We start from the raw sequence: 26487 nt of genomic DNA, 5'->3' as shown, positions 1-26487 counted from the left end.
GTGCCGTAGTGTGACTGCGTCAGATAACGGTATCTGCATCATGGGGGTTTTCTGCCTCATGGGCTGACTGTTAGTTAACTTGTTGGTTTGTTTAACCAGAATAGGGTCAGGAATAGGGGGATCGATTCAGAACCTATAGGAATACATCACATTATCATTGGTGATGTCCAGTGGAAAAGATCCCCATTCATTCATCGCCTCACAAACTCCGCTTTCACCATCCTACTACTGTCTAAATATTTCTGAAAAATGTGCCACCCAAGCGTCACAAGGGACAAAGGAACAGAACTACAGGATGGTGTCATTTTTTAGAAACGTTGAATTGACCGTATCTCAAAATAAATGAGTGCCCTTAAATTCTGCATCAAAAGCCAATTTATTCTGTGCTTCTGCCTGTAGTGTTTTCTTCCTAACAACCAAGTCCTGTTTGTATTGTTGATGGACTGACTGAGGGCCATATGTAGGTAATCCCTATTTACCGATTCTAAAATACCGAATTTTACCGATTCGGTATTTCAGAATCGGTAAATAGTATGTAGATAAAAATTCGGTAAATTTTACCGAATCGGTAATATTCGGTATTACCGATTCGGTAAATACCGAATCAGTAATTCTCATTAATTCCTATGGGCCTGGAGGCCCATAGGAATGAATGGGAAGCCATTCACTATCACTGATTCGGTAAATACCGAATCTGTAATAGGGGGAACATATTCAAGGGTGGCAGGGTGTCACATTGACACCCTGTTGCACCCCTAAATCGTGCATGTGTGCACATGTGGCACACATAGGGCATGTATGTCTGCCACATTGCACTTTTCAAAAAGCACAAATTTGCTTTTTGAATGGTTTTCGATATTTACAACCATTTAGTTGGTGGTAAATAACGAATCCTCTGATCACAAATGCACTCACTTGAGTGCTCCCTACATTGAGGATTCGGTAATTTACCGATTCCTTAAATTACCGAATCAGTAAATTACCGAATCCTTATTTATACCCACCTACATTGGAGAAAGCTAAATACCGGTCAGTAATGGCAAATTTACAGATTTTCGGCCGTTACCGACTGGTATTTATCTACCTACATGTGGCCCTTAGTGGCCAAGATCTCCTGGGGGGAACTGCGTAAAGCTTGCTTCAATTACCGAGAGGCCCGAGTACAAGTATGATCGTACCATCCCCTATTGCTTTCCCGTATAGTTTCAAAGGGCGAATCAGATGTGAGTTAATAGAGCAAATAATATAGATAAAATTATCCAATAACAAATTAAAAGAAACATCCTCCTGTAAACAATAGCTTTTTTCTATTAAATTGCTTAGTACTATTTTTTGTAAAATGCTATTGGGGTCAATGCAAGCCCACTTAATTCGTACACCATTAGGCCGAGTAGGGGTAATTTGTGTTACTGGAGGAAATGATTCATGTTGCTTAACCCCAAAAAAAGAAGGATAATATGATAGGATTATGATCACTCAGTGCTGAATGTACAATACAAGGAGTTCCGCACATGTTGTTACCCGAAGCTGATACCAATACATGATCAATAACTGTAGATGAGTTTCTTCCAGTAAATGATGGGACTTGTTCCCCCTTATCACAACCACACCTCCGTAACTGGAAGATATACTTAAAAAAGATGCCATTTCATTACTTCGTAATATTCATTTGGCAGAAATACATGGGATGTAAAAAAGCCTCAAGGCCATGATCAAGTTCTGTAGGCACTCTACAACGTGTAGCATCAGAAATATCATTGTAAAAATGTACCAGTACCAAATCTCGACCCCCCCCCCCCCTTTATATTCAACCACACAGTTGGGAGTGTGGACCCACTGATGAAACCTTCTTCACATTTACAGAGAGCTTATTAGAGCTGAGAATCTGAAGCCCCCTTTAGCCCCGCCAGCTTGAGAGGCTATAGCATCCAGAAAATATGTGGAAACCCACTCCCCTTATATCCGGCATACACACCAAGTTCCTTGTATAGAGATCACATAGAATCCAGATATGGTATTGAACTAATTGACGTTCCCTAACTTACTCATTAGCACGCCCACAATCCAAATTGCAAATTAATAAACTCCCATTCAGAGTGTGACTAATGGGACATAGGCTTGTAGGCAATTTAGGCTATTGTTACCATCACAGCTGTTGTTGATAGACTTATATTTAACTGTGGCAAGGGTAGTTTTCGTCCCAAGGATACATGAGGAGTCATCGTGGGACCAATTACTATCAAAGGCTTTCAAAGTGCCCCCAGGATTATCTTCTCTATACCTCATATCGTGGTGCCAGCTACAGCTAAATCAACCATTATCTTCTAAAGAACTCAATACCTGGTGTCTATTAGACACAGCCAGATCAGGGTAAGAAGATGGTTGGGGCATTGGCACTCTCTGTATATTCCTTGCAACATAATATATGTGTTCGGGGCTTTGTGCATGACAATAAAAAAAGTGCAGGGGAAATATGGCCACATTCTGAGCAGACGGAGAGGCCCAATCCATCCCACACTCCTACTAAATAGAATTTTGTGTGCTCTATCAGGTGGAAAGGGACAGTTAGAACTGAGGCAGTGTACAACCTTTATCTTCAAGGATTCAGAGGCCTCACTAACATCCGATTTCATTGGGGGGAACCTTAACCAAGACAGCCACATAGGGGGCAGCAAGCAGGAGCGAGATTAATCATTACAGAATCATAAGAGGGCATTATGGTGCTGGAATCAATATGATTAATTTCTAACGGCTGGGACTGTGTAGCAGAAGAGAGTTGCTGGCTCTAGTAAAGATGGCCCATAATAGGTATGTAGAAGTGAGATTCCTATCAGTCTCACTGGTGCAGGGACACCCCTGGTCTACGGGCTCAGTAAATGAGGATCGACACTGGAGTGGAATAAAACACAAGTGTATTATATCTCATGAGATGGATCTGTCATACAGAGACTGCAAGTGCCTTTATACATTCTGGGTACCATAGGATTTCACCAAAAACCCCTTTGTCATGGTTACATCACACTTTACATAACCCTCTTATGGCATTTTTACATAACGCTTACACAACCCCTTACACAACACCTTGCACAACGCTTACATGCTGAACTGTGGAATGCTGGTAGACCCCTACCCACGTCACTTTCATAGATAGGCAAGGGAGGTTACAGGCGTTGGTGGGCTAACATATTCGACATCTGTGCACTTTGGCCCTTCGGTAGGGCAGGACTCCTTACTGTGGCACGTGAGCATTATCAGTACAACCAGCTTTCAGTGAACACGTAACTTCTGACTTTATGAAAGTCCCTGCAGAAACACAAAATGGAGCTGATGGGCAAAATGGCTGGGAGCAGAAGCTTATTTAAATAAAATACAATTTTTACTGTTTAACAGGTGTCTGTACAAAGGGCACATGGTACATCTCTTGTGCACAACCAGCCTCAGTGCTCACTAAGGTCCGCCCTGGAGCAGTACTGGCCACAGATTGAGCCGTAGCATCCTATCAGGGCAGAATTACTAACAGAATTAGCCTGCTCAGGGTTTAGTAAAGAAGACTTAAGAGAACTAGCACTGGTCAAGTTCTCAGTAGTTACTTACTGGCAAAAGGAGGTTACATTTCTGATTCCACCCTCCAACCTATCCAACTTCTCACTAAGCTGCAACAGTAAATCATTAATAGTGGCCAATAATTTACCCCCAATAAAAATAGGGGAACATGTTAAACAATGTAGCCCACTTGCTTCTCAAATAATGACCAAACAAGTGAAGGTCCAAATCAGAGTCACTGTACCATTTCAATCTGCAAAGTCCGGGGTATTGAGTTCTTTCTTGAGGGTTTGCGAAATGATGGAAGGTAACTTGGTAAACCCTTTGGGGGTCTCCACCACATCATCTGGCCTCTGCTAAATTGGAATGTAAACAGTATACATAGAAAAGAAGCCAGAGCTTAAATCAAGATTACATGATAATATAGCAGGATCTGTGCAAATTAGTAAAATTAAACTATTAATAAACAGTACCCAATGTTTGCTTTCTTAATTAGGGGCGTTGCAGTAACTTACCTTAGCTACCAATACCACTTGCTATGTCAGTGCTGTGATGACCGATCTAAATCCAGCTTCAGCTTCTCGATGTATTGTGTACAGGTTTTCTCTAGTCGCAGCTGTGAAGTGAGCAGAGAGTTTGGGCAGCTAGATCAGTCAGCCTCTTTAACACACCCATCAGTAACCTCTCTTATCCATGCCTATTCACCCAGCCCAGTCTATCTGTCATTTCTTACCTAGACGCGAGACCTTCATGCCTTTTTAAGACTGGCTGAAAAAAAAAATATGCACAGACATTCCGCAATTCAGCTTCCCAAAGTCTTATCTGATCGCACAGACAGAAACTGGGCCATAGTCTTCCCCAGTTACCCAGAGAAACTTCGCCCTTACCTCTTGGCACTTGGCAGGCATCATTTGGAGTCCATTGTAGCCGACTTTCCCACTCCAGCTGAGTGGAGGCAGTTCCTGGCTAAGAGCACCAGAGTCTGTCAAAGAAACAGAGCCCAAGAGCCTACTTTAAGCTTGAAAATGTTTAGTAAAGAAAACTAAGCAAAATCGTGATATTGCTATGCAAGGAATGAAAGATTTCCCCTCATAGTGGTTCTGCATTTAATGCATTTTGCCCCCTTTGCACAAGCGTTTTCTAACCTTCTACATTAACCTGGAAGGAAACACATGACAGAAACCGAAACTTTAATAGCACTGCACGTGCACAGCTTTCTCATTTGCTTAGAACAGTAATTCTAGGCACTGGGATAAGAAAATAAGAATCCTCGCTTATTGATGTCAAGCATGTCAGAGTTTCTAACACTTTTTTGGAAAAAGAACAAGGGAACCCACAAGGTAGATAATGAGCTTGGGTATCAGTTTTGTTTTAAAACAGTGGTCCTTATACAAAGCAAAAATACAAACGATAAATATAGGCTAGAATCAGTGTTATGTTGGGAGTGTCCAGCTGGACATTCAATTTAATGAAACAATGGAGTCCGGAAAACAAGAGCACATCAATATAGTGGGACACAGTCCTGCATCCTACAAAAACACATGACCAGTACAAAAAGACAAAGACATTTCAGGCAAGACAAGGGTAGCTTGTCAGATTTAAATTGTAGAAAGCTTAGTGGAAACAGTGAATGCACTTCTTTTAACACAATGGATTAATGTGCTTGCTGTTTACATTGGCCGACATTTCGATCCTTTCAAAACAATAGTAGGATCATCTCAGGACAGTTAAGTTACAAGCCTGAGTTATAAAGTGCCTTGGAATTACAGTTTACACACAATGAAGCAAAAGGAAGGTCTAATGAGTCCGGAAGCTCGCTTCAATACGCGATCTTAAAACTTGACGATACAAGATAGACCGTGGACGAGATAAGGAATGAAAAAGTATCACTGCGAAGTGGCAATGCACGATCTGCCGTAAGATCGTACATTGCCACCTCGCCGTGATACTTTGTCATTCCTTATTACGTCCACCGTCTATCTCGTCAAGTTTTAAGATCGCGTATTGATGCGAGCCTCAGGACTCATTGTTTGAAAACCTTGTATTATAATTTCTAACACATTATTGATGCACAGCTGAGAAATTCAATCAACAAAGGAAAGATAGTTACATTTCAGAAGGAAAGATAAGTTCATCATCAGCAAAGCAAATTTACAGTGAGGACATACAAGAGGCCTGTGTTCGCCTCTTATCTCACTTTCAAGCCTGTTTGCAAACAACATTCCTTATGCTAGACCCTATTCTCACCTGAAGGGTGCATCTTGGTTACATATTGCAGAAGTCATAATTCTACCCATATGTCACTTGTATCTAACCTAAAAAAGCACCATTCTCACAAATGAATACTCTGGCCGAACATTCATTGCAAAACAACTAATTATTTTCTTGATTCTTTAAAGTTCAAGGCCACAAACCATACATAGCTGAGATAAGGCAGCCTTGTGTGCCTGCTGCTCCTGAATTTTTTTTATAATTAACAAGCAAGAGATTAAAACTTCACATTTACCTCAAGTGGTCACTTTCAACAAAAGTCAGCATGTTTTTTAGAAACCATTCTAGAAGCACAATTCAAAATGGAGACTCTATTGCTACTGTTTTGACAATGGTTCAAGTCTATATGCTTATATTTTTTTGGCTTTCACAGGTTATATCTCCCATGACACATTGTGATGACGCAGTAGAGCAAATATGTCCTCTCTAGTCAAGGATTGACATTTTACAGGTGTCTTGAGTGTTGGGAGTTTCTGAACTGTAACTGCCAGTTTCATGTGGCTTGATAGGGCAACATTCTGTTCGCTAGCTGTCGGCTATCATTCAAGCCGGCTCTCACACCTTTTTTCTTTGCGCTATAATCGCACTAGTACATTGGTTGTGCGCTGGAAAGTGTGTGTGTGTGTTTGTGTGTGTACAGAAAAATATGTATATTTTATGATGGGTTCTCCCCTCATGAGTCAGTGAGGCATAGTAAATTCCTTAGCTATTTCTAGAACTAATTAGCTGATTCTCGTCATTTTATATACAACTAGCTTACCCGTCGCACGGTGCTGCGATCTCAGAAGAAAGGAAATTCAAGGAAACTCGTTATGATAACATTAAATTTACATTGTGTCATTGTTATTGAAACTTATTCATTTTAGTTTTGAAAACATTTCTAAGTGTGGCTTCAGCAGTGCGTCCTCGATTGGCTTACAATCTTGATTCTGGTTGCTCTCCTGTTTCATTCTAGCGGGCTTGAGCAGTTTGTATTCAAACAGCTTCTAATCTTGCTTCCCGTTGCTCGTCAGTTTCTGAAGCTTGTAATACCTTTTTCTTTCGTGCTTCTGATGTAGATTGACCAATCGATATCCGTTTGGGGGTCATAACTGTCGACGATGCTCGCAAATTCGCTGTCTATTTCAGTATTTGAAAGATTGAGGGCCCTGGGGGGGGCGATTTAAAAAAAACAATTTTTGACAGAAACCTTCGCGGGAGTGTACTCAACAACTTCCCAAACTTTCATGGCGATCAGATGAATGGTGTAGTAATGCATAAAGGACAGACAGACAGACATACTTTCGTTTTTATATATATAGATTGTGATGTCAAGTTTGTCATTTGATAAATAAACTGTTTCAGTGGAACTTCATGTCCACACCGAATCTTAGCAAATGACGACATATCTAGTACATATTCGATAATACCTTTGCTGTTAGAGCATAGAGCAAATCATCGGCACATACAAATTTTGTCACAGCTTTCCATTAGTTTTAGTTAAACATTACTAACATTTGCAAAACAGGGCAAAAAGCAATGAAGCCATAGATAACCCTGGTAGGTCCCTGATTGGATCTAACACTGTTTACATGTCACCTCAAGTTATAACTGCTACAGTAAGGATTTTGACTCTGGTACTTAAAATGCATGTCCTATTTGTTACTTATTCTCAATACCTTGTAATTTGCTAATCTTTATTTCATTTCCTAGATAAACGTGTTGAAAATTGGCCTTTGATGCAGTCACCCTTGCCTACACTGGCTATAAGCACTCTCTATCTTCTTGTGGTGTGGTTGGGCCCTGTATGGATGAAGAACAGAGAACCCTTCCAGCTTCGTTACCTGCTAATAATCTACAATTTTGGAATGGTTATACTTAACTTCTTCATCTTCAAAGAGGTTAGTGCGATTGAGACAAAAGTGCAGAATTTAGATTGATGTTTTCATGTATCTTTTGCAAATGTTAATGATGATTCATTCTGTTCATCGTGTAGTGGCAGTCTCGTTACCTTTTCCCAATCTCAGGGAGACCACAATAACTGTAAGTCGTTACTAGCCTTGCATTTGTGTACCATGTGTGCTCTGTTACAAAAGTCATCAACAGCTATTATAATTGAGCTGGTTTTTGCCATTAGCTTGTGAAACATTTTTTTATTTCTTTTTTATATTTATGAAAGCAATATCGAGAATACATGAATCATCAATACAAGAGTCAGAATTGTCAAATCACTGGGTTATTTCTATGCAGTTGACACTTTCTCTACTTTCGACTGTATTTTTTACAAAGAATTTACCAATTCTTTGTTGCAAACTGCATCGTATTACTCCAACCCTGATGGTAACAAAGTCGGGGTTGGAATAAACCAAAACTCTGTAATGGGTTCAGTGTCCATATCTCTATGTTCCTTTCCATGTCATCAAGCAAGTGTCTCTTTTAGACAGGGAGTTCCAATCCTTCTAATGCCAAGGGAGCCCTTCACAGTCAAGGTGCTCCCTGCATAGAATTGGTATTACATATATCACTGTGCATCGCTATAGCTATTACTTCAAACATTGGAGTAAAAATGGACCTGCTGCACACTTCCCTTATTCATGAGTGTTTGAATACCTTCTCCTACTTGCAAACAACAACCCAGTAGCATAACAATAACCTGTGCAGCACCTGTAGTGCAAGGGGGGGCCACAAGCTCCACGGTCCCCCTCCAGCACTGTGCTCGGATGGCGGGACCTTTGCTGGACAACTCCTGACTGGGTCCATATTATGGGGGTTCCCTTCTATGTACTTTGCATGGGTCCCTCTGCAAGCTTTGTTACGCCACTGGAATAACCCTTGGGAATATGACCGCATACAACCTCATCTTCATAATATCGGTTTCACCTGTATATTGCTCTGTAATGAGGAAGCTAAACCACTAATGTGAAACCAACTTGGTTATCTTGAAGGTCTTTCTTTTACAAGGGAATTTGTTGAGCCCCTCAGGTTTTCAGGCCCTATGATAATATCCCAGCAGGCCTGAAACAATACTGTTGTCTTATTCTCATTTGTTTGCAGAGTTTTCTCAATTTGGTCAAGCTTCGTTTGCAATCTGCAATGAAATTTGAAAAGGACAACATGACAATGAGTAAATCAGGGTGACTCAAATTAATCCTAATTGTTGTCTGCAGAAGTGGCTAGTCCTTCTCTGGTATGCCCCTGTCCCGGTTGCTCCAGTCTAAGAAACTGTGTGAGCGAGTCTTTGGTCAAACCCCATTTCGATCCTTCCTCCCTTTACTTTTGCAGAGGTTCAGAGCAGTTTGTAGGCTCTCAGAAGGACACCAGGCTTAGCTGAATAATTTGCAGCAGGGAGGAAAGAAGGCTTCAATTATGTTGGGTCCTATAGGCTGCTTTATGTTGTACATAGAGGAATAGTTAATAGACCACATATGTATGTGTACTCTGTTCTTCAAGTTGGGCCACCACATATGTGGAGTGAAGTATGTGCAAAGCTTCACACATGGACATCTGTAGAGGAGCTTGTCTAGCTCTGCTTAATGTGAGTTACATTTCAATATGTTCCCTTTATTCAATTGTTTTCTGTTTATTTTATTGTAATTTAAGAAAGGTTCCTTGCATTTTTTTCATGCTGCTGATCCAATCTAGTGGACCGTTATTTTCTCTGAGAAGTACCTATTTGTGAAGAATGACAATTTCAAGACTAGTGATTGATTTGTAAGCAAAGTGACAAATAAGGAACACTAACAATTATCTAACTTGCTTATGGCTCCAGCCCTTAGATTACAGTACCATACTCTTCTCTCACCAGAATCATTTGGAAAGATTTCTTCGTAATGTTTTGTGGTGGCTCTGTTGAGAAGATAGTGCTTATTCTCGAGTAGACCCTTTTTAGATCAAGCAGTTCCCAAAGTCCTTACTTGTTAATAAATACACAGCGATTACTTCGGGTCAGACCCTTAGGTCATTGGCTGCCTTTTGTCAAATCCCTAGTGATGTTCCTTGTATAAATTGTCCTCCATGTTTTGGTTCAGCTCATGGCATTTAGTAGAATTTTACATTTAGCAATTTATGCTTTTCATTGGTGATGAGTGAACAAAGTGGTTTTCTGATGTCACTGTAGCCGAGAAGTCCAAGCTAATCTGCACTGCATCACTGGGCCGAGACCGAGTTGCTTCAAGAGATGAGAAGCGAACATGTTATAAGGAATGTAATCTGGCAGATGGGAACTCAGATGAAATTCCACACTCATGAAATATCATGGAAGAAGTCCTAGCGTCTCATCGTCACCTTCTTGCATTCCTTGTCTTCTAGCCTTGTATGGCGCTGCTGAGTGCTTTGCAAACAGATGTCTTGAACTTGGTCAGTTGGTTGTTGGATTTGAATGCTTGTGGAGAGTGCATCAGGTTTTCACTGTGATCACTGAGAGTTTGCATGCATCTATATTAGTTTTAGAGCCCTTTGCTGAAACAGGGTGCTGATGTTTATTGGGTCTCAAGGAATCTTAGACACACTCCTTTCTTCAAGATGGACTAAGAAAAGTGCCTGCACAACAGTTTTCTGATGCCAGCTACTAGAAGGAAGCTGCACTGTGCTGAGCAGGATGAGTTAGTTTCTGACGAAGTTATTGTTTGTGTAGAAGCTCAGAGACCTGCTGCTGTCTGAGCTGTAGAGTGATGCCATCCACGCTCACTACTGGGAGACAACTTTGACCACTTTTTTGTATATAGCATATGGACGTGAGCACAATATCTTTCTATGTGAGTTTCAGTTTCAGGTATATCCAGGATATACATGCTTGAATAGTAGTGAACGATGATGGATTCAACCCAGATCTGTTACTGGGGGTGAGTGTCCGAAAAGTTTCAGCGCCCTGTCCATCTTCTTGTGTTTGCTTTGTTCCCCCTAAGTTGGCATGGTATGCCCAGACGTGGGTACCTTGTGGGTCCCTTGCTCACTTTGCCACTGGATTCAAGCTAGCCTGGCTGATGAGGGCCGTTAGTCCGAAACTGGTCCCAGGATGCTTGTTTCCGGTCCAGGTAAGACATGGCTTGGCAGTGTGGGCTGGATTGTTCCCAAGAGGCACAGTCTAAAGGCTGATTTGCATATAGCTTTGTCTGAACTGGGGTGGCGAAGTGAGCTAAAGAACTATGATGGATTCAACCCAGACCTGTGACTGGGGGTGAGCGTCTGAAAAGTTTCAGCACTCCGTTCATCATGTCCTTTTGTTTGCTTTGAATAGTAGTGAGTAAATCATTGTTATTGAAAGCCAGCAGGGCTTACAGAGGCTAAAGATGATTGGAATCATGGAATCAGGTTGGGCGTCTTGAGGCACTTTGTTGGTTACTTGCATTGCCTCAGACCTGGACAAATTAATATGGGCCAACAGGGCTTTGTTGGACCATATCAATTGCACTGCTGTGGTTAGCAGCAAACAAGAGAATTTTGTTCAAGATGTTGGTCTTAGCCTATCATGCTTTCCATGGCGCAAGGCCACAGTATTTGCCTACTCTGGGTAAGATCATAGGGCGCAATTCACAAATCTGAGACAATATCCTTACTTTATGACCTTCGGTATTCACGAAAGACATTTAGGAGTAGGAAAGTTAGGATTCCTAACTTTACTACTCCCAAACTGAGACAAAATCCTAACTTTACAACTTTCAGTATTCACTAAAGGCATTTAGGAGTAGTAAAGTTAGGAATCCTAGCTTCACTTCTCCTAAATGCCTTTTGTGAATACCAAAAGTCGTAAAGTTAGGATTTTGTCTCGGATTACTTTTGTGAATCGGGCCTCAAGAGAACTGTGGCGCAAATGATGGTCTGGTAGAGGAAAAAAATCCCTTTGCAACTGGTCATGTGGATTGTGGATGCTGGCTGCACTTGCCCCCTTTCACATCTGAGGCATGGGACAATGACAGGTGGGGTGCTAAAGTTGGGAGGGGTAACTTTTCTCCCCAGGTGACTCAAGCTGGGGCATCTGAAACCTGGAATGATATGGGTGGAAGATTGAGGTGGGTTGCTTCTTGTGCCCCATTTTGACTCCTTGTTCGCATGGGAGGCAGAGGATGATTTGTCTCTACAGTGTTTAAATGCTTCTCTAGCTCAGTCACAGCCTGTCCCTGATTTCTACAATACATGGCAAATTACAAATTGATCATAGATGAAATAGGGTGACAAACTCCTAACTATGTCTTATTTCCAAGCATTTGCAAAACCACTAGGCTTCTCCTACTTAAGAGCTATTCTCTTTGCCAATGTCTTTAAGCAATGTTGTACCGCAGCTTAGATTAGGGTGATGTGCAGTATAGTAGCTTGGAGTGGTGTGGCGTGGAGTGAAATTGTGTGGGCTGGCATAGTATAGGGTGGCATAGAGTGGAGTGGCATGGAGTACCTTGTGTGGCATGGTGTGGCGTAGAGTAGAGTGGAGTGTCTTGAAACCCTAATCTTGGTGCATATTATAACCTACAAAAAATGTGTCGGAGTGGTAGTGCATCCAGGAAATGATGATGATTCCAAAAAATGTAATTAGCGAATGAGCTCACATGAAAATCACAAGCAGTAGATCTATTTATTTATTTTTGCCTAATGCTGAAAAGAAATCAGAGCTGCCATGGACTGTATAAAATTGTGAGTATAGCTTAACTCACAGACCATCTGGTTAGTAAATTTTGTGAAGAACAACTGACCAGGCTCAATTGTGAAAAAGCTGTGTGGCATAAAAACACATTACATATGTTGCATGCATCAATCAAATTTGAGGCCCACCTAAAAGAGAAATTGCCCAGAAGAAAGCTGAAACTGGATTAATTTCTTCAAAGAAAAGTAAATGCTGAAAACAATCTGAAAAACTAACTAGTTAGGAAACACAAGGCATCTGGAATGTGCAAAGCTTCCACCTGGCAGATGTGTGGACTTTGGTACTCATGTCTTCTTGCTTTGAAAAATACATATATTTTTTTTCTCCAAATGTAACAAATCAGTTTATGTATGTTTGTTTTTTGATCTGTTCTATCACATTGTATGCACATGTGTTTGATGGCACTATGCATATATTCTTGTTTTATTTAAATGTATGCCATTGTTTGTAGGCCTATCAATGAAGAAGAAGAATATTCGATGATACATACAATCCCTTGTTTTCTCTTTCAGTCTTTAAGTAAACAGTTAATCTGTGAATGTGACACAGGTTTATTCCGTGTACGGTTTGTATGATTTTATAAAGTTCATCAGTAGTCATTAACTGATGTTCAGAGAAAAAATATTGAGACGTTTGTCTCTGTCAACATTCTTAAGCTTGATGGTGTAGGGAGCATTTCTAGATATCTCGCATATATTATGTATAAATATCAGCACATCTTCCCCCTTTGAGGGGTAACCGAGGATAATTTTAGAAATGCACTCAATTTAGCTAGTTGTCTATTTTAAACAATTTATTAAAAGATATGTTCAAGTTTCCGGATCCTGGAACCCTGCTAATAGCTTGTAAAACATTTCCTTCAGTTACTCCATAATCAGAGGCGGGTAACTCTATAGGCCTCCAACCGGACTCCTTGCTCTTCTATACTTCACAGAAGGGTGCAACTTGTTGTTAATCCTGTAGGAGGGTATTTGAATTATCAGAGGCATATAACTGTGCATACATCCTGAAACCGTTTAACTATTCATTTTACTGTTTAAAAAATAATAATATATCAGCTCCGACTCTCACATCAAAAGAAGCACACAGTCAATGGGTAAACTCGATTATTTTATTTTACCGAGAAATAAAACGGGACAGGACGCGTTTCGGCTTGCGCCTTTTTCCACTGTGTGTGGAAACAGGGTGTGTTTAAATAAACAAAAAAGCAATAATTTACCTCTGCGCGCTTCACATGAACATCAACATGATTGACGGACTAATAAATCTGTATAGCCTGCGGGCACCATTTTATAGTGGATAAGAATTTCAAAAAGCAACACAGTGATTCATATATGTGCATAACAATACATAAATGCAATACAGCTCTGTATGAGCAATCAGTTAAGCGTTAACATGGCTGAGGAATACAGTTAATCTTCAACATGATTATAGAAATTGAAAATGACGCTTTTCATAATGATGCCTGTGAAATCCATCCAGGCAACACAATTAAAAAGAATAAGCAAAATGGGGTAATCCAACTGTTCTAATCCATCACAGTTAAAGAATTATTAATTTCTCCGACCTTATGTGGAGAACAGCCAATGTGAAATAACGCTTTAACGACTGTTATGATAGAAGAATAAACTGCATTTTCAAAAACCCGTATTTAGACACAATTGAGCCCTGTATGGGCAGTCAAAGAAAGATAAAAATACTCTCCTAGTGCGTATGTTATAAAATGTACATCATGACTTAATATATTGGTCATCTGTATGACCGTTCATAATACTTGTGAATAACATCTGTAGTCTAACTGATTCTTCTTAAGACCTAGGCGAGCACCTTCGTGTACACAGTTGACCTTTTTCAAATAATTAATAGTATAGGGAAACACAGTAAGATCCATTAATGAGAATATAGTACCACGGCCTCTATCCCAGATGAATTGCTAACTCCTCCTTTGTATTTAATCCTAACGGAGATTTAGTCTGCAAATCAACTATATATCTGGATTCAAGTCTGCGAAGTTTACTTCTGTTGCCTCACCGTTCATGAGCAGGAACGTGATCTAAACAGTAGAATCTCAGAAGATTTCGATCACTTTGGTGAAATCTGGCAAAGTGTCTCACCACGGGATACGTGAAATCTTTCTTCTCAATAGCCCTGGTGTGTTCTAGAATTCTACGTTTTGCTGGGTGTATGGTGGTACCCACGTAACACTTTTTACATGGACAGACTTAACAGTAAATGCAATAGGGTGTAGTACAGGTTAAACATTTATTAATGGTTCTGTTCTGTATTTTTCCCAGGGATCTCCTATTTGATTGTTTTAGGACTTTTCCTGCAAGCTTTACATTTGGAACAGGGAAAGAATCCAGTTAGGCTGCTCACTTTTGGGTTTTGTGGAATTCCTTCAAAGTGACTCTGTACTAGAGTGTCCTTAAGTGACCAACAGTGCCTATAAGTGATTTTAGGATGATCTGGTAGGCTTTTTCCAATCACAATATCTGATTTGAGGATATGCCAATTAAGTGAGATAATCTGTCTTACTGCGTTTGATTCACTCGAGAATGTTGTGATGAATCTCGGTGTCTCCCCTTGATCTTTATTGGGCTGATTCTTATCTCTGAGGAGACCATGTCTAGGAATCTTTTCCACTCTACCCAGAGTTTTCTGTAGTAGTGATGGTAAATACCCTCTCACAATAAATCTTGCTATGGCATCCCCAGCAGCATGTTGGAAATCACTATATCTAGTACAGCTCCTCTTGAGTCGTAAGAGTTCCCCATAGGGGATACTGTTCTTTAGAGATTTCGGGTGATTATTGTGGGCCTCAAGGATCGAATTTCCCCGCTGTCGTTTTTCTGAACAGAGATGTGCAAATTTCCCCTTCTTGGATAAAAAACTCTGAGATTAGGGAACTCAACCTCCTTTGCACTGATGTGCCCACTGAAATGAAGGTTGACTGTGTTTCCGTTTAATTCCCGAATGTATGACTCTGCCTCAACTCTTGAACCTTTCCAGAGAATAAAAATGTCATTGATATTCTTAAACCAACCAACAATAGACGAGACCCAGTGGTTGTTGCTTTCGGCCCAGGCCACCTGCTTCTCCTACCAGCCTACGCACATGTTCGCATCGCTGGGGGCGAAGCAGGTGCTCATCGTTGTACCTTTGACCTGTCTATATTGTTTCTGGAATAAAATAATGTTGTTGGTTAAGCAAAAAGAAAGAAACTCAATTAACATTTCGTTATGCTCAGCATATTTCAAAGATCTGCCTTTGAGGAAGTAACGAATAGCATCGATACCATTGACCTGATTAATACAAGTGTATAAACTTGTTACGTCATGTACCAACATCAGCATGTCGGATTCCCAAGGTTTGTTCGATATTACTCTAATAGAATCTTTAGTGTCACGAATATAAGACGGTAATACTTTCACAAAGTCAGCGAGAAAGATATCAATTTATTGTGACATGGATTCAGTTACACTTCCCTTGGATGATATTATTGGATGACCAGGGGGTTTGTTAGCATTTTTGTGGATCTTTGGAAGGTGATAGAATGTAGATATCACCAGATGAGGACAAAAGAGGAATTCAAATTCATCCACGTTGATCATTCCCTTGTCATGCCACTTCTGAATCATCAAATGGTACTCTTGGACACTGATGTTATATTTCGCTTTGGTAATTTTGACATAGCAAGTTTTGTCCGATAATTGTCGGAATGCCTCCTTACAATAGAAGTCTTTTGTCATAAGCACAATGCTTCCTCCTTTATCAGAAGGTTTACAGACAATCTTTGGGTCCTTCTCAATGCCCTCAATTGCTCTTTTTCGTTTCATTGAAAGGTTCAAGTTAGTTTCATTTTTTTCTTCCAAATTTACGTTGTCTTAGTTTCACCAGGTCATTTGTGACAGTTTCCTCAAATACTTCGATGGTGTTAAAACTCATGGGAGATATGAAGCTCGACTTGGGTATGAAATTTGTTTTCACTGTTTTCTGTGTACTTCCAAAACTTTCAAGTGTGGGAATGGAAATAGCACCTTCTGCTATATTATCAGAATTAATTTGACATTCAAGTAATTGTAATGTTGCAAGATCGTCTCCAGTTAGGACATCTGTTAATGGATTTGAGTTTAGCATTATATTGGCTCCTATTTCTTGTCCTTGTAATCCTTTAGTCTTAAAGAACTTTTGGAGTTTTAACTTTATTGTAAAAAGATATGTCTATACGTGTTTGCTTATACTCAAAGCCTTGAGTTGAACAGAATGGAAGTCCTTTTATTTAGAATCGTTTCCTTTGTTTTGGTCAATTGTTTTGATGTCAAGTTTATAATTGTCAGATCCTCCACTTGATTCACTTTCTCATGCCTCTCTTGCTTCGTGTCTGTGAGGCCACACCTTGATTTGCACTTGTTCCTGCCTCCATCTCGTTTTTCTTGATTTTTTTCGGCGTGCTTGTTCCGGGGGTTTGCCTCTTCCTCTCCGTTGCCGGGATTGTCTCATGAGTTGAAACTCCTCGTGAAATTGGGAGCTCCCAGGGAGTTGTGTTTGGGGGGGGGGGACCCGTGCAGTCCTCCCTGGACTGCTCGTTATCTATCGGTGGTTAGGTTTGACTCAGAGGTTTCTTATTGTTCCACAATTCTACGATCTGTATTACTTCTCTGGGCTCTGCGTGGAGCGTCAAATTTGCGGGCAAACCTAAGGATCCTGCCCTTCTCATAGACCTGAGCATCTCTGTTGAATTTGGTGTGTTTTCGTTATTTTATCTTTTCCTCATATGCCAAGAGACGTACTTTGCTTGCCTCTCTTAATTCCTCTCTGGCTGTAGCATCTTGCTCTTGCATAAATAAAGTTTCCAATTCTGCAATCTCTTTAAGGTATTATTCACGATCACTCCATGCAAATTTTATCAGTATTTTCAGCATTCCTACTGACACTAAAGTTTTATAAGCTGACCATTCGTCCAGCTGCCGCGGATCGGGATTCTCATAAGCGGGGATGGTATAGATATGGAAACCACGTTGCATGCGCTGCACAACCATGTAATTTTGCAGAGAGGTGGCCTCACACCACTTACTTATCTCGTGTTTGAAGAGACGCTCAAGTTTGAGAAAGTGAGATTTTAAAGTTCCCTGTGCATCAGGCATTATATCTCTGTTGGCCCCTTGTTGTACCGGGCCTCGTTTGATAATGCCAACCGCTGCCTCACAGCGTGCTTCTTTGGAATGCATTCTGATGAATGCTTACAAAGCACCCGTCTCTGCCAAAAAACAACAACCCCTTGATAACGTTCCTGCAATGAGTCGGAAATCCAGGCAATGTTTAATATCCAACTCACCCGTCCGAGTTGTTTTCTTCAATCCTCCATCTCTGCCATTGATTTCCACGGCGGTGCTATTGCACGGCTCCAAAGTTCAGTTCCAGTCAACCAATTGCCGCTGTCAGCACTCCGGAATGGGAGCCGGTCTGAAAGTGTGGCGGTGGAATCACAACGATAAATCGGCTCCAACTCTCACATCAAAATGAGTGAGGAGACCTCACACAGTCAAGGGGTAAACTGGGTTATTTTATTTTACTGAGAAATAAAATGGGACAGGGCGTTTTTCGACTTGCGCCTTTTTCCACTATGAGTGGAGCCATCGTGACAACATGTTTAAATACTCAAAAAAGCAATAATTTCCTGTGCACTCCTCACATGAACATCAACATGATTGACGGACTAACAAATCTGTATAGCACGTGGGCGCCATCTTCTAGTGGATAAGAATTTCAAAAAGCAACACAGCGATTCATATATGTGCATAACAATACATAAATGTAATACAGCTCTGTATAAGCAATCAGTTACTGAGGAATACAGTTAATCTTAAACATGATTATAGAAATTGAAAATTATGCCTGTTAAATCCATCCAGGCAACACAATTAAAAAGAATAAATAAAATGAGGTAATCCAACTGTTCTAATCCATCATAGTTAAAGAATGATTCATTTCTCCGAGTTTATGTGGAGTACAGCCAATGTGAAATAAAGCTTTAACGACGGTTATGATACAAGAATAAACGACATTTTCAAAAAACGGTATATTTAATATACTTTCCCAGCTTTTCCTTTAGTTTTGCTGTATATTTTTCTGTCTTCTGGTTATTAGTATATATATTCTGGGAAAGATCTTCTTGTTCCCCTCATAAAAATACATCTGCTTCAATCCAAGTCTCTTTCTAGCAGTGGGGGGTGTAGTCTGAAAGACAAAAATTGTCTCCTTGTTCACTTTAGCTTCTCTTTTAATTTAACTTTCTTCTGATTTGGCTTCCCTGATTGCTTCGGACAGACTCGTACATATCATTCTCCAATAAGTACTATGCACCCATACCGTCGTGTATCCAATCTCTCCATTGTCTTCAGCCTGAAAGTGTACTTGCAACCCTGTATCTAATTCTGCTTCAGCACAGAATTCCCCATTAGCTGATGAGGAAGCTGTCATGAACCTGTTTTCCCACTATCTGGGAAAGACTGCAACAATGCCCAACACACCCTGACATATACACATATCTGTTAGGGTTTATATTTGGTCAATTCGATGAGTCCTCGAGCATTGCCTAGAACCCCAGCAGGAGAGGATTGCTCACAACGCTTCCACTATTTTCAAATTCCTAAGTCTGGTCTTGAGTGACTTAGACCTTCCTCTTATCTCACGGTCATCGGTTTATTATTCGGAAGATGGGATTTAAGTCAAGTTGTGATATGCAATTATCCTTTGTGTGATCTAAGGGGATAATTCCCATTTCAATTTGGCACACGGAGAATGTGGTTACCCCCTCCCCATTTACTTTTTAATGTGACTCTTTCCCCCCTCCCCCCCCCCCCCTGCCCCAATAACTTCTTGTACATGTGAAGGAGAGCTTGTTCTCAGTAAGATACAAACTATCCTCTGGTAAGGTACACATGAAAAAGAAAAATAATTGGATTAGATGAGATCTTCATTCTGTTCTCTTCCTCTTTCTTAATGAGTGTCTTTTAAAGACTAATCACATCTTGAGCTTTTCAGTGAAATTAGAAAAAGTCATGTGTTGGACAGTGTAGTCCTTGGGGTGACCAAGTGAGATTTCTGGGGTCTGGCCAAACACCTTCAAGGGAAGAACATGCACACATCGTCGCCAATGCACCATATACCACCTGGTACAAATAGCATGTAATTATAGGAATGGATTACTTGATCACCGTACCCAGCAAATTAGATCAAAATAAACAACCACAACTTTGAGAAGTATAGCTTGGGATAGGTGTACATGTGAGCCACAAACATTGAGAGAGATGGACCCAGTCCCCAAGAAGCAAGCTGAAGGGGTGAAATAAAATGTGCTAACTTGGATTAACTGCAGATTTGTTGTCTTTTCCACCAGCTAGTTAAAACCTTTTGCAGAATATTCCTACTTGTGGTTTCTGCACCAGTGTATTTTAGGCTCTCCATGACAGTGGTAGCCAGTAAAAACTATATTTTTCCCATGTAAACGCAGCTGGCCTCGAATATAACTCCCTTTTTTAAAAACCTCTTTTTATTTTTATTAACCATGCTCATCGTACAATATGCATACTGACGGTACAGTGCAAACATCATCACACATTTCGATACATTATTTTACCCCCGGGAGTGATCATACATAGTGAATAAAGGAGTCTGGGTGCTCCATCGTTGCCCCCCCCCCAGTTCGTATCTGCCCCATAATAGCCGTATGTTTCAGTTTTAGTATGGTATTTGTTTGGATCTCCCTTGTACCTCATGGCCCCAGTGTTGTTCCTATGTAATTTCTCCACGGGGACCATATTTTCTCTCATTTTTTGGGACATCCTCTAGTTTATAGATCACTTTGTCTGCCCTTTGGCACCAGTCAATATCTGCCTCCTACCCCGCTACCATTGCGGGATGTGAAGCCTCCCATTTCCTTCCTATATTTCAGTTGGCCACCCCTGATCCCAGTGCCAGCCATATCTTAGTGTGTCTTTACCATTCTTCCTCTCCCTGAATCATTTGGATTAGCCACTTTGCACTCATTGGTACTCTCTTCCCCCATTCCAGTATCTTTGTATAACCGGGCATCCCTAGAGGATATGGTAGAATGATCCCTCCTGTGTACAATCTCTGACACATTGGGTTGTCTCCATCCTTCTCAGTCTATGCAACAACGTGCGTGAGTAATTCAAGCGATGAAGGACCTTTAATTGTATTAACCTGAATCTGTCTCAGACCGCTATGTCCCGGGTCTCTGCAGGGCTTCCACCCACTCCTCATCTTCAATGTCCCCCACGTCTTCCACCCAAGCTCGCTGAAGCTGATTCGTCAGGGAAGTTGTTCATTAGTTTCCTGTAGATCACTGATATTCCAGTTTCTGGGATAGGGTCCGCCAGCAGTCTGTCCTCTAAGGGGGGAAAAGTCTGGGAGATTGGTGCCTTCTCGAATATGCTTCCTAAGTGCGTGACCGGGCTGGAAATAGCAAAGTCTGTGCAGGGCTAGGGTTTGGAAGTGGCGCAGAGAACCATTTCTCCCTACATCTCTCAAGTGTTCAATTCTTATCTTTACCCACTGCAGTTTAGAGAGCTCCCACAGCTGGTCTGTATACCATAGTGGGGTCATGGCTGTCAATTTAGAATGCGATCCATGATATCGATTTGCCTCTGTCCACCTTCTCACCGCTATCAGAGTGTGTATTTTAAACCCATTTTATTTTTGCGGGCATATAGGATAATTTCATGATTAACAGCTGACATAGCTGCTCGATCGATCCCATAGGCCGGTTCATTCCAGTCTGCATATACCCAGTCGTGGATTATTAAGGGCTGTTAGACAGTCGTAGTTTCTAATGTCTGGGGTTGCCAGCCCGTCATCGTAGATGCCTCTCTGTAACTTGCTCAAGACTACACATGGCAATCCCCTCGCCACAGTAGTGATCTGAGTTTGTGAGCAATTTGTTTAAAAAAGATTTGTGGGGCCTCAAACGGTGTTATTTGTAAAGTGTATAGTAGTCTAGACAGGGCCATCATCTTGTATAGTGCAGCTCTGCCCATTAGCGACAGGGGAATGGTGCACCGATGTGCAGCGTCGGTGCGGATGAGGTGCAGTTGTGGGATGAGATTTCACTGTTAGAATAATTGCTGGTCTCTGGTAATAAATATCCCTAGGTATTTAAAGCCCTCCAATGCTAATGGTGGCACGCAGCTTGACAGAAGACGAGGTGGGGGTCCAGACGGGGAATACTAATGATTTATCCCAATTTATTTTGTATCTCGCAAAGCTCCCAAATAGTTCAAAGATTTATTGGATGCGCGCGATGGAGGCATACGGTCTGGAGAAGTAGAGGACCCTGTTGTCTGCGAAGAGGCAGTTACGTTTACTCCCAATCATCAAACGAGGAAATGCCCCATATCAGCGGTTCTCCAAGTATTCATTTTGCCAGTGGCTCTAGAGCCTAAGCAAAGAGGAGGGGCGACCATGAGCATCCCTGTCTGGTGCCTCTGCCCAATGCTATAATCCCTAAATCACACTGTTTACCTGCACCCTGGCTGGAGGGGCCTGGTATAGCAATTTGACCCAGGCACAGAATTTCAGGTCAAAACCCCATCTTGCAAGACAGCAAATAGATATGGCCACTCTATACTATCAAATGCCATGGATGCGTCCAGGGCCATCAGTGCAGTTTGTTGAGTTGAGAGCTCACCGGGCATGTGGAGGATCCTCTACATCCTGCGCAAGTTGAGTCTTGTGCTCCTACGTGGCATGAAGCCCGACTGATCTTAGTGTATAATATCTGGTAGGAAGCCTAACTGCCAGGGCCTTCGCTAGGACCTTTGCCTCCACGTATAGGAGTGAGATTGGTCTGTAGGAGCCACAGTCCTCAAGAGGCTTGCCTGTTTTGTGGATGACCATTATCGTGGCCATTCCTTGATCTTAAGGGAGGGATACCACTGCCAATTGGAACATTTCCAACATTGACCCAGCGATTTTGCTAGAAAATCCCCTTGTACAACTCCACCGGCAGTCTGTTGTGTCCCGAGGCCTTCCCGTACTGCAACAATTCCAAGGCCGCTGCTATCGCCTCCTCTGTCAGTTCGGCTTCCAAGTTGTCCGTGGCCTCTCCCAATAGTGTTGGAATAGTGAATTCACTCAGGAGCCCCTCACTCTCAATGTACGACCTCCTACTCCTGGGATTCTCATAGTATGAGGCAAAAGTGATTGCGATCAAGGTGCATGTCATCTGTAAGGCACCCTGCCGATCAGTCTCCCGCCACCCAAGACCTGCCCCTATCCAGCCAAGCCAGTAGTTTGGATGCCATGTCTCCAACTTCGTAAAGTCTGCGCTGTGTGGTCAGGACATGCGATCGGGCTGTTTGTCAGCCATGTTTCTCAGATCTTGTTGCCTCAGTGCTAATCTGTGTCAGGTGTCACTGTTGCACTTCCTAGTCACCTCCAGCCTCATCACGTCCTGATCCATCATTTTGCATGTCATTTGTGCCTCCTTTTTCGTCCCTCCTATCAGGGCCTGGGCCTCACCCCATCACGGTCTTAAAAGGCTCCCATAGGATGCAAGGAGAGGATACGGATCCCTTATTTTCCTTGAATATAACTCTGCCCCTGAGTACAGTTTGTCTTTGATACCTGTCTCTCAAATGGCAGGAATCTATTCTAGGGTAACTATTAGTGTGAACTGTAAAAAGTTAAGTAAAGTCCACATTTGTAAAGCGCACAATCACCCGTAAGGGTCTCTAGGCGCTGGGGGGCCGTCGGGAAGATTAAGTGAGCTATTGCCCAGAGTCACATGGTGCTGGGCTAACCTGCCGCCGGAGCCGGGGATCGAACCGTGGTCCCCAGATTCCAGCGTCAGTCGCCCTGGCCGCGGCGCCACACCTCTCCCACATTCCCCTTAGTGACACCCCCACTTGTGAATGGTCCTATATGCCTCGAACCACATTTTCCGCCCCTGAGAAGCTCTCCACTTGATTGTGAGAACGTTTTTTTAATCTCTTATGGAATAATGCCTGTCTTCTGAACTAGAACCTTTTCCCACATGACTAACGGATGGGAACAGAAAATAAGCAGGAAAAATCATCCAGTACATTTGATAGCTGCAAGGTATCTTGCTCGTATGACTACTGTTCTAGCACATTGAGTACAGGCTGCATAGCAGAATAGTGGACCACTGGCTCTGGGCATCAATAAAAAAAATGCCAGTCACTCTCCAGTATCCATCATTTGCTGTGTTGACAGCTGACCGATTGAGGCTGCCCAACACGCAGCCCAGAGACAGCACCTCTTGTCAGCTTGTCGTCTTCAGATGTGCCAGAGCTCTCTAAAAAGCTTAATTCATTCTCTCCCATGCCCAGAACGTCAGCAGTACTATCTAACAAATCAGAGAAGGTAGAGGAGGGAATCTTTTTATAAAGCAGCCACAGAGCGTAAATTCTCATTACAGCTCATCATATAGCGGTGCTTGTCCAAGGGGAATTTGCGTAGTCTTACCACCTCTACGACGCTCACATTAAGTGACAACATTGGTAGTCTAATTCTACAGGATATATTCTCTGGTTCCACTATGAACAGATTACATTTATTTCCCTTTGTAGTCCGATATTAGCCTAAAGCCCCTACGTCCCACAGAGGCCACGAATGTGGTGGTCTTATCGCTAAGCAAACATCTGCTGGGTTATTACATGGCTTTTCTTGATGACCCCGAGGCTGATCCTGGTTTACGACTGCTTGCTTTTCCGTAGGTAGAGGAGTTTCTTCATCAGAAAAAGTACCCCAGTAAAGACTGCGACCATGGACCAAACGTAGTATCCCTGGCCTCAAAAGAGGGCCATTACACTTCTTAGCGCTAAACCAGTATCCACTTTTTTAATCGTTTATTTGCATTTGTAGCTAGGTTGCAGTATGTTTCTTCATAGGATCAAAACATTGTTTCAAAGGAGTACAGTTATAATGTAGAGCTTAGTTCCTTGTGGAAGTACTTTTCTCTTTTTATCAATGAGAGAAAAGAGTTCCCTACTTTTTACTCGATGCCTCTATAGGGGAAGTTACCATTCATAATTAGGACATTGATGAGTTAACATTTTATTTCGCGTGGTCACAAATAACTAGGAACTATTGAGGTTATCTTTTACAGAGGACTTGGCGACCTCGCAAGTATGCTCTTAATTCCTACATTAGATATTCTGATAACCTTTCTAAACACTGCTCTGTTCTTGCAGGCCCCTTTCAAGAAGGTGTAACTGCTCACACTTAGCCAGAGCCTTTTCATTCATCAGTTTTGCAGAGGCATGCACCCATTCATGTAATCTGAAGGATAGCTGGTATGTAAGCCCCACAAGCTTTTCACAACTACTTTCTAGGGTCTGGTTCGGGGCCAGCATGCAGTTTTGGAAGACAGTTCTCCAGTCTTTCTCTGCTGGGCACCACTTCTGCTGTTCTGTGTTTAATTTTCTGCAATGTAATAATTCTTTAGATTTGGATGCTGTGGACTTTATATCAAATGTTCCCACCTGTTGTATTAACTCTAGTAATGTTATTCTTAGGCGCCATCTGTTAATTATAACAGACCATCCTTCCTCTTCCTTCGCCAGAAGTCCAACACAGTTAAACTATCATCATACTCGCATTAAAGGATATGAGGTGAAGAGTAAAGCATTTGAGCCTGGAAAAGAGGCACATGCTACGGATGTGTGTCTTTTTCCTCATTAAATGCAGATTTGACATCTTATTTTACATTCTGTAGCGTGGTGCTAGTAACAAACTGCAGGTAGAGGGTAACTGACAATAAGTGTTGAGAAGCTATGGCACCCCATAACTTTCAAACCTAATGTTCTAATAAGTTAGGACACCTGAGCAAGTAATTATCTCTTTATATGTTTACATGCGTTTTTCTAAACACATCATTACACGTGTCATATTAGTTTAATATATTTTATATTTGCAATACTTTTTATCCTTACCAATAAATGTATTTACTTTTGCAGCTGTTTTTGGGAGCAAGAGCTGCAGGCTACAGCTACATCTGTCAGACTGTGGATTATTCAGATAATGAGCCTGAAGTTAGGGTAAGTGTTATTGTTTGTGTGTGTGATAGTAGTTCTAAAATTGATTGGAAGTAATGATGATTCAGTTTTTCTTGCCCTGTACACATTGAATACAATGTGTGTCTTGAGCACTTTTTTTCAACCAAGATCATTACAGATCTGTGACTTGAAGGCAGTTGATGGATATTTTGGTTACAATTTAAGAAAGCATTAATTTGATGATTGTTACTTATGGGCCTCTCCAATTGCATTATAATGGCTCAGTAACTGTCAGGGCCGGACTGGCTACCGGACAGTTGCGTGTGCAGCCGTGCTGGGGGATAAATTCGTTGATGGGGACCTGCGTGTGCAAAACGAAATTCGTTTTGCTTTTTTTATTTCAAATCGCACGCAGGTCCCCATCAACGAAATAAGCCCCCACCACAGAGAAATTAGCCCCTAGCTCGGCAGCACACACAACTGCCAGGTAGCCAGTCCGGCCCTGGTAACTGTTCTGCAATTCACAGCAGATCGATCTTTTGTGATGAATTTTGGGAATCCAAGGAAGGCGATACACTTTCAGTTTTCAGCACTTGATGTTTGCACAAGGTGTCTATTGCAAATTCACATACTGTGCTGTATATTCTGTATACATGCGGTTCACTCTCCTGCCCTCTAGTGTTGGGTTCAGAATACTACCACTTATTTGACTTCATGCACAATTGCAATGACGTGCACTCAATGCAGACACAGATTCCACCTCAATTTCTTTCATTGTATTTGGAGGTGTTAAGTCAATGCTCTGCTTATAATTGCATCCACCCATTGATGTTATGACAAACAGGTGGGCACACTTTTTGAAACACTAGCATAGAGCAAATAGATGAATATCAATTTTGGATAATTTTTTCCGACGCGAACAGGAAGACCAGGTTGTACGAGAATGAATCTGGGAAGGGGGACATCATCCGGTTGTCATATAGAGACCACCATTTGGTCCACCACCTGTTCCTGCCCAGG

At 41.7% G+C, this 26487-nt stretch overlaps 1 protein-coding gene across 1 annotated transcript in view; it reads left to right on the top strand.

Moving 5' to 3' along the window:
- The window catches only part of ELOVL4 (ELOVL fatty acid elongase 4), a 226390-nt gene that overhangs the window by 68152 nt on the left and 131751 nt on the right, over positions 1-26487 (top strand). The window contains exons 2-3 of the mRNA XM_078648115.1: positions 7507-7694; positions 25429-25509. Coding sequence (XP_078504241.1) covers positions 7507-7694; positions 25429-25509 — 269 coding nt within the window. The remainder of the gene's footprint in view (positions 1-7506; positions 7695-25428; positions 25510-26487) is intronic.

This window comes from Lissotriton helveticus, chromosome 6 (genome assembly GCF_964261635.1).
Source record: "Lissotriton helveticus chromosome 6, aLisHel1.1, whole genome shotgun sequence".
Taxonomy (NCBI): domain Eukaryota; kingdom Metazoa; phylum Chordata; class Amphibia; order Caudata; family Salamandridae; genus Lissotriton; species Lissotriton helveticus.
The sequence above is the reverse complement of the archived record's forward strand: the minus strand, read 5'-3'. Positions and strand labels throughout refer to the sequence as shown.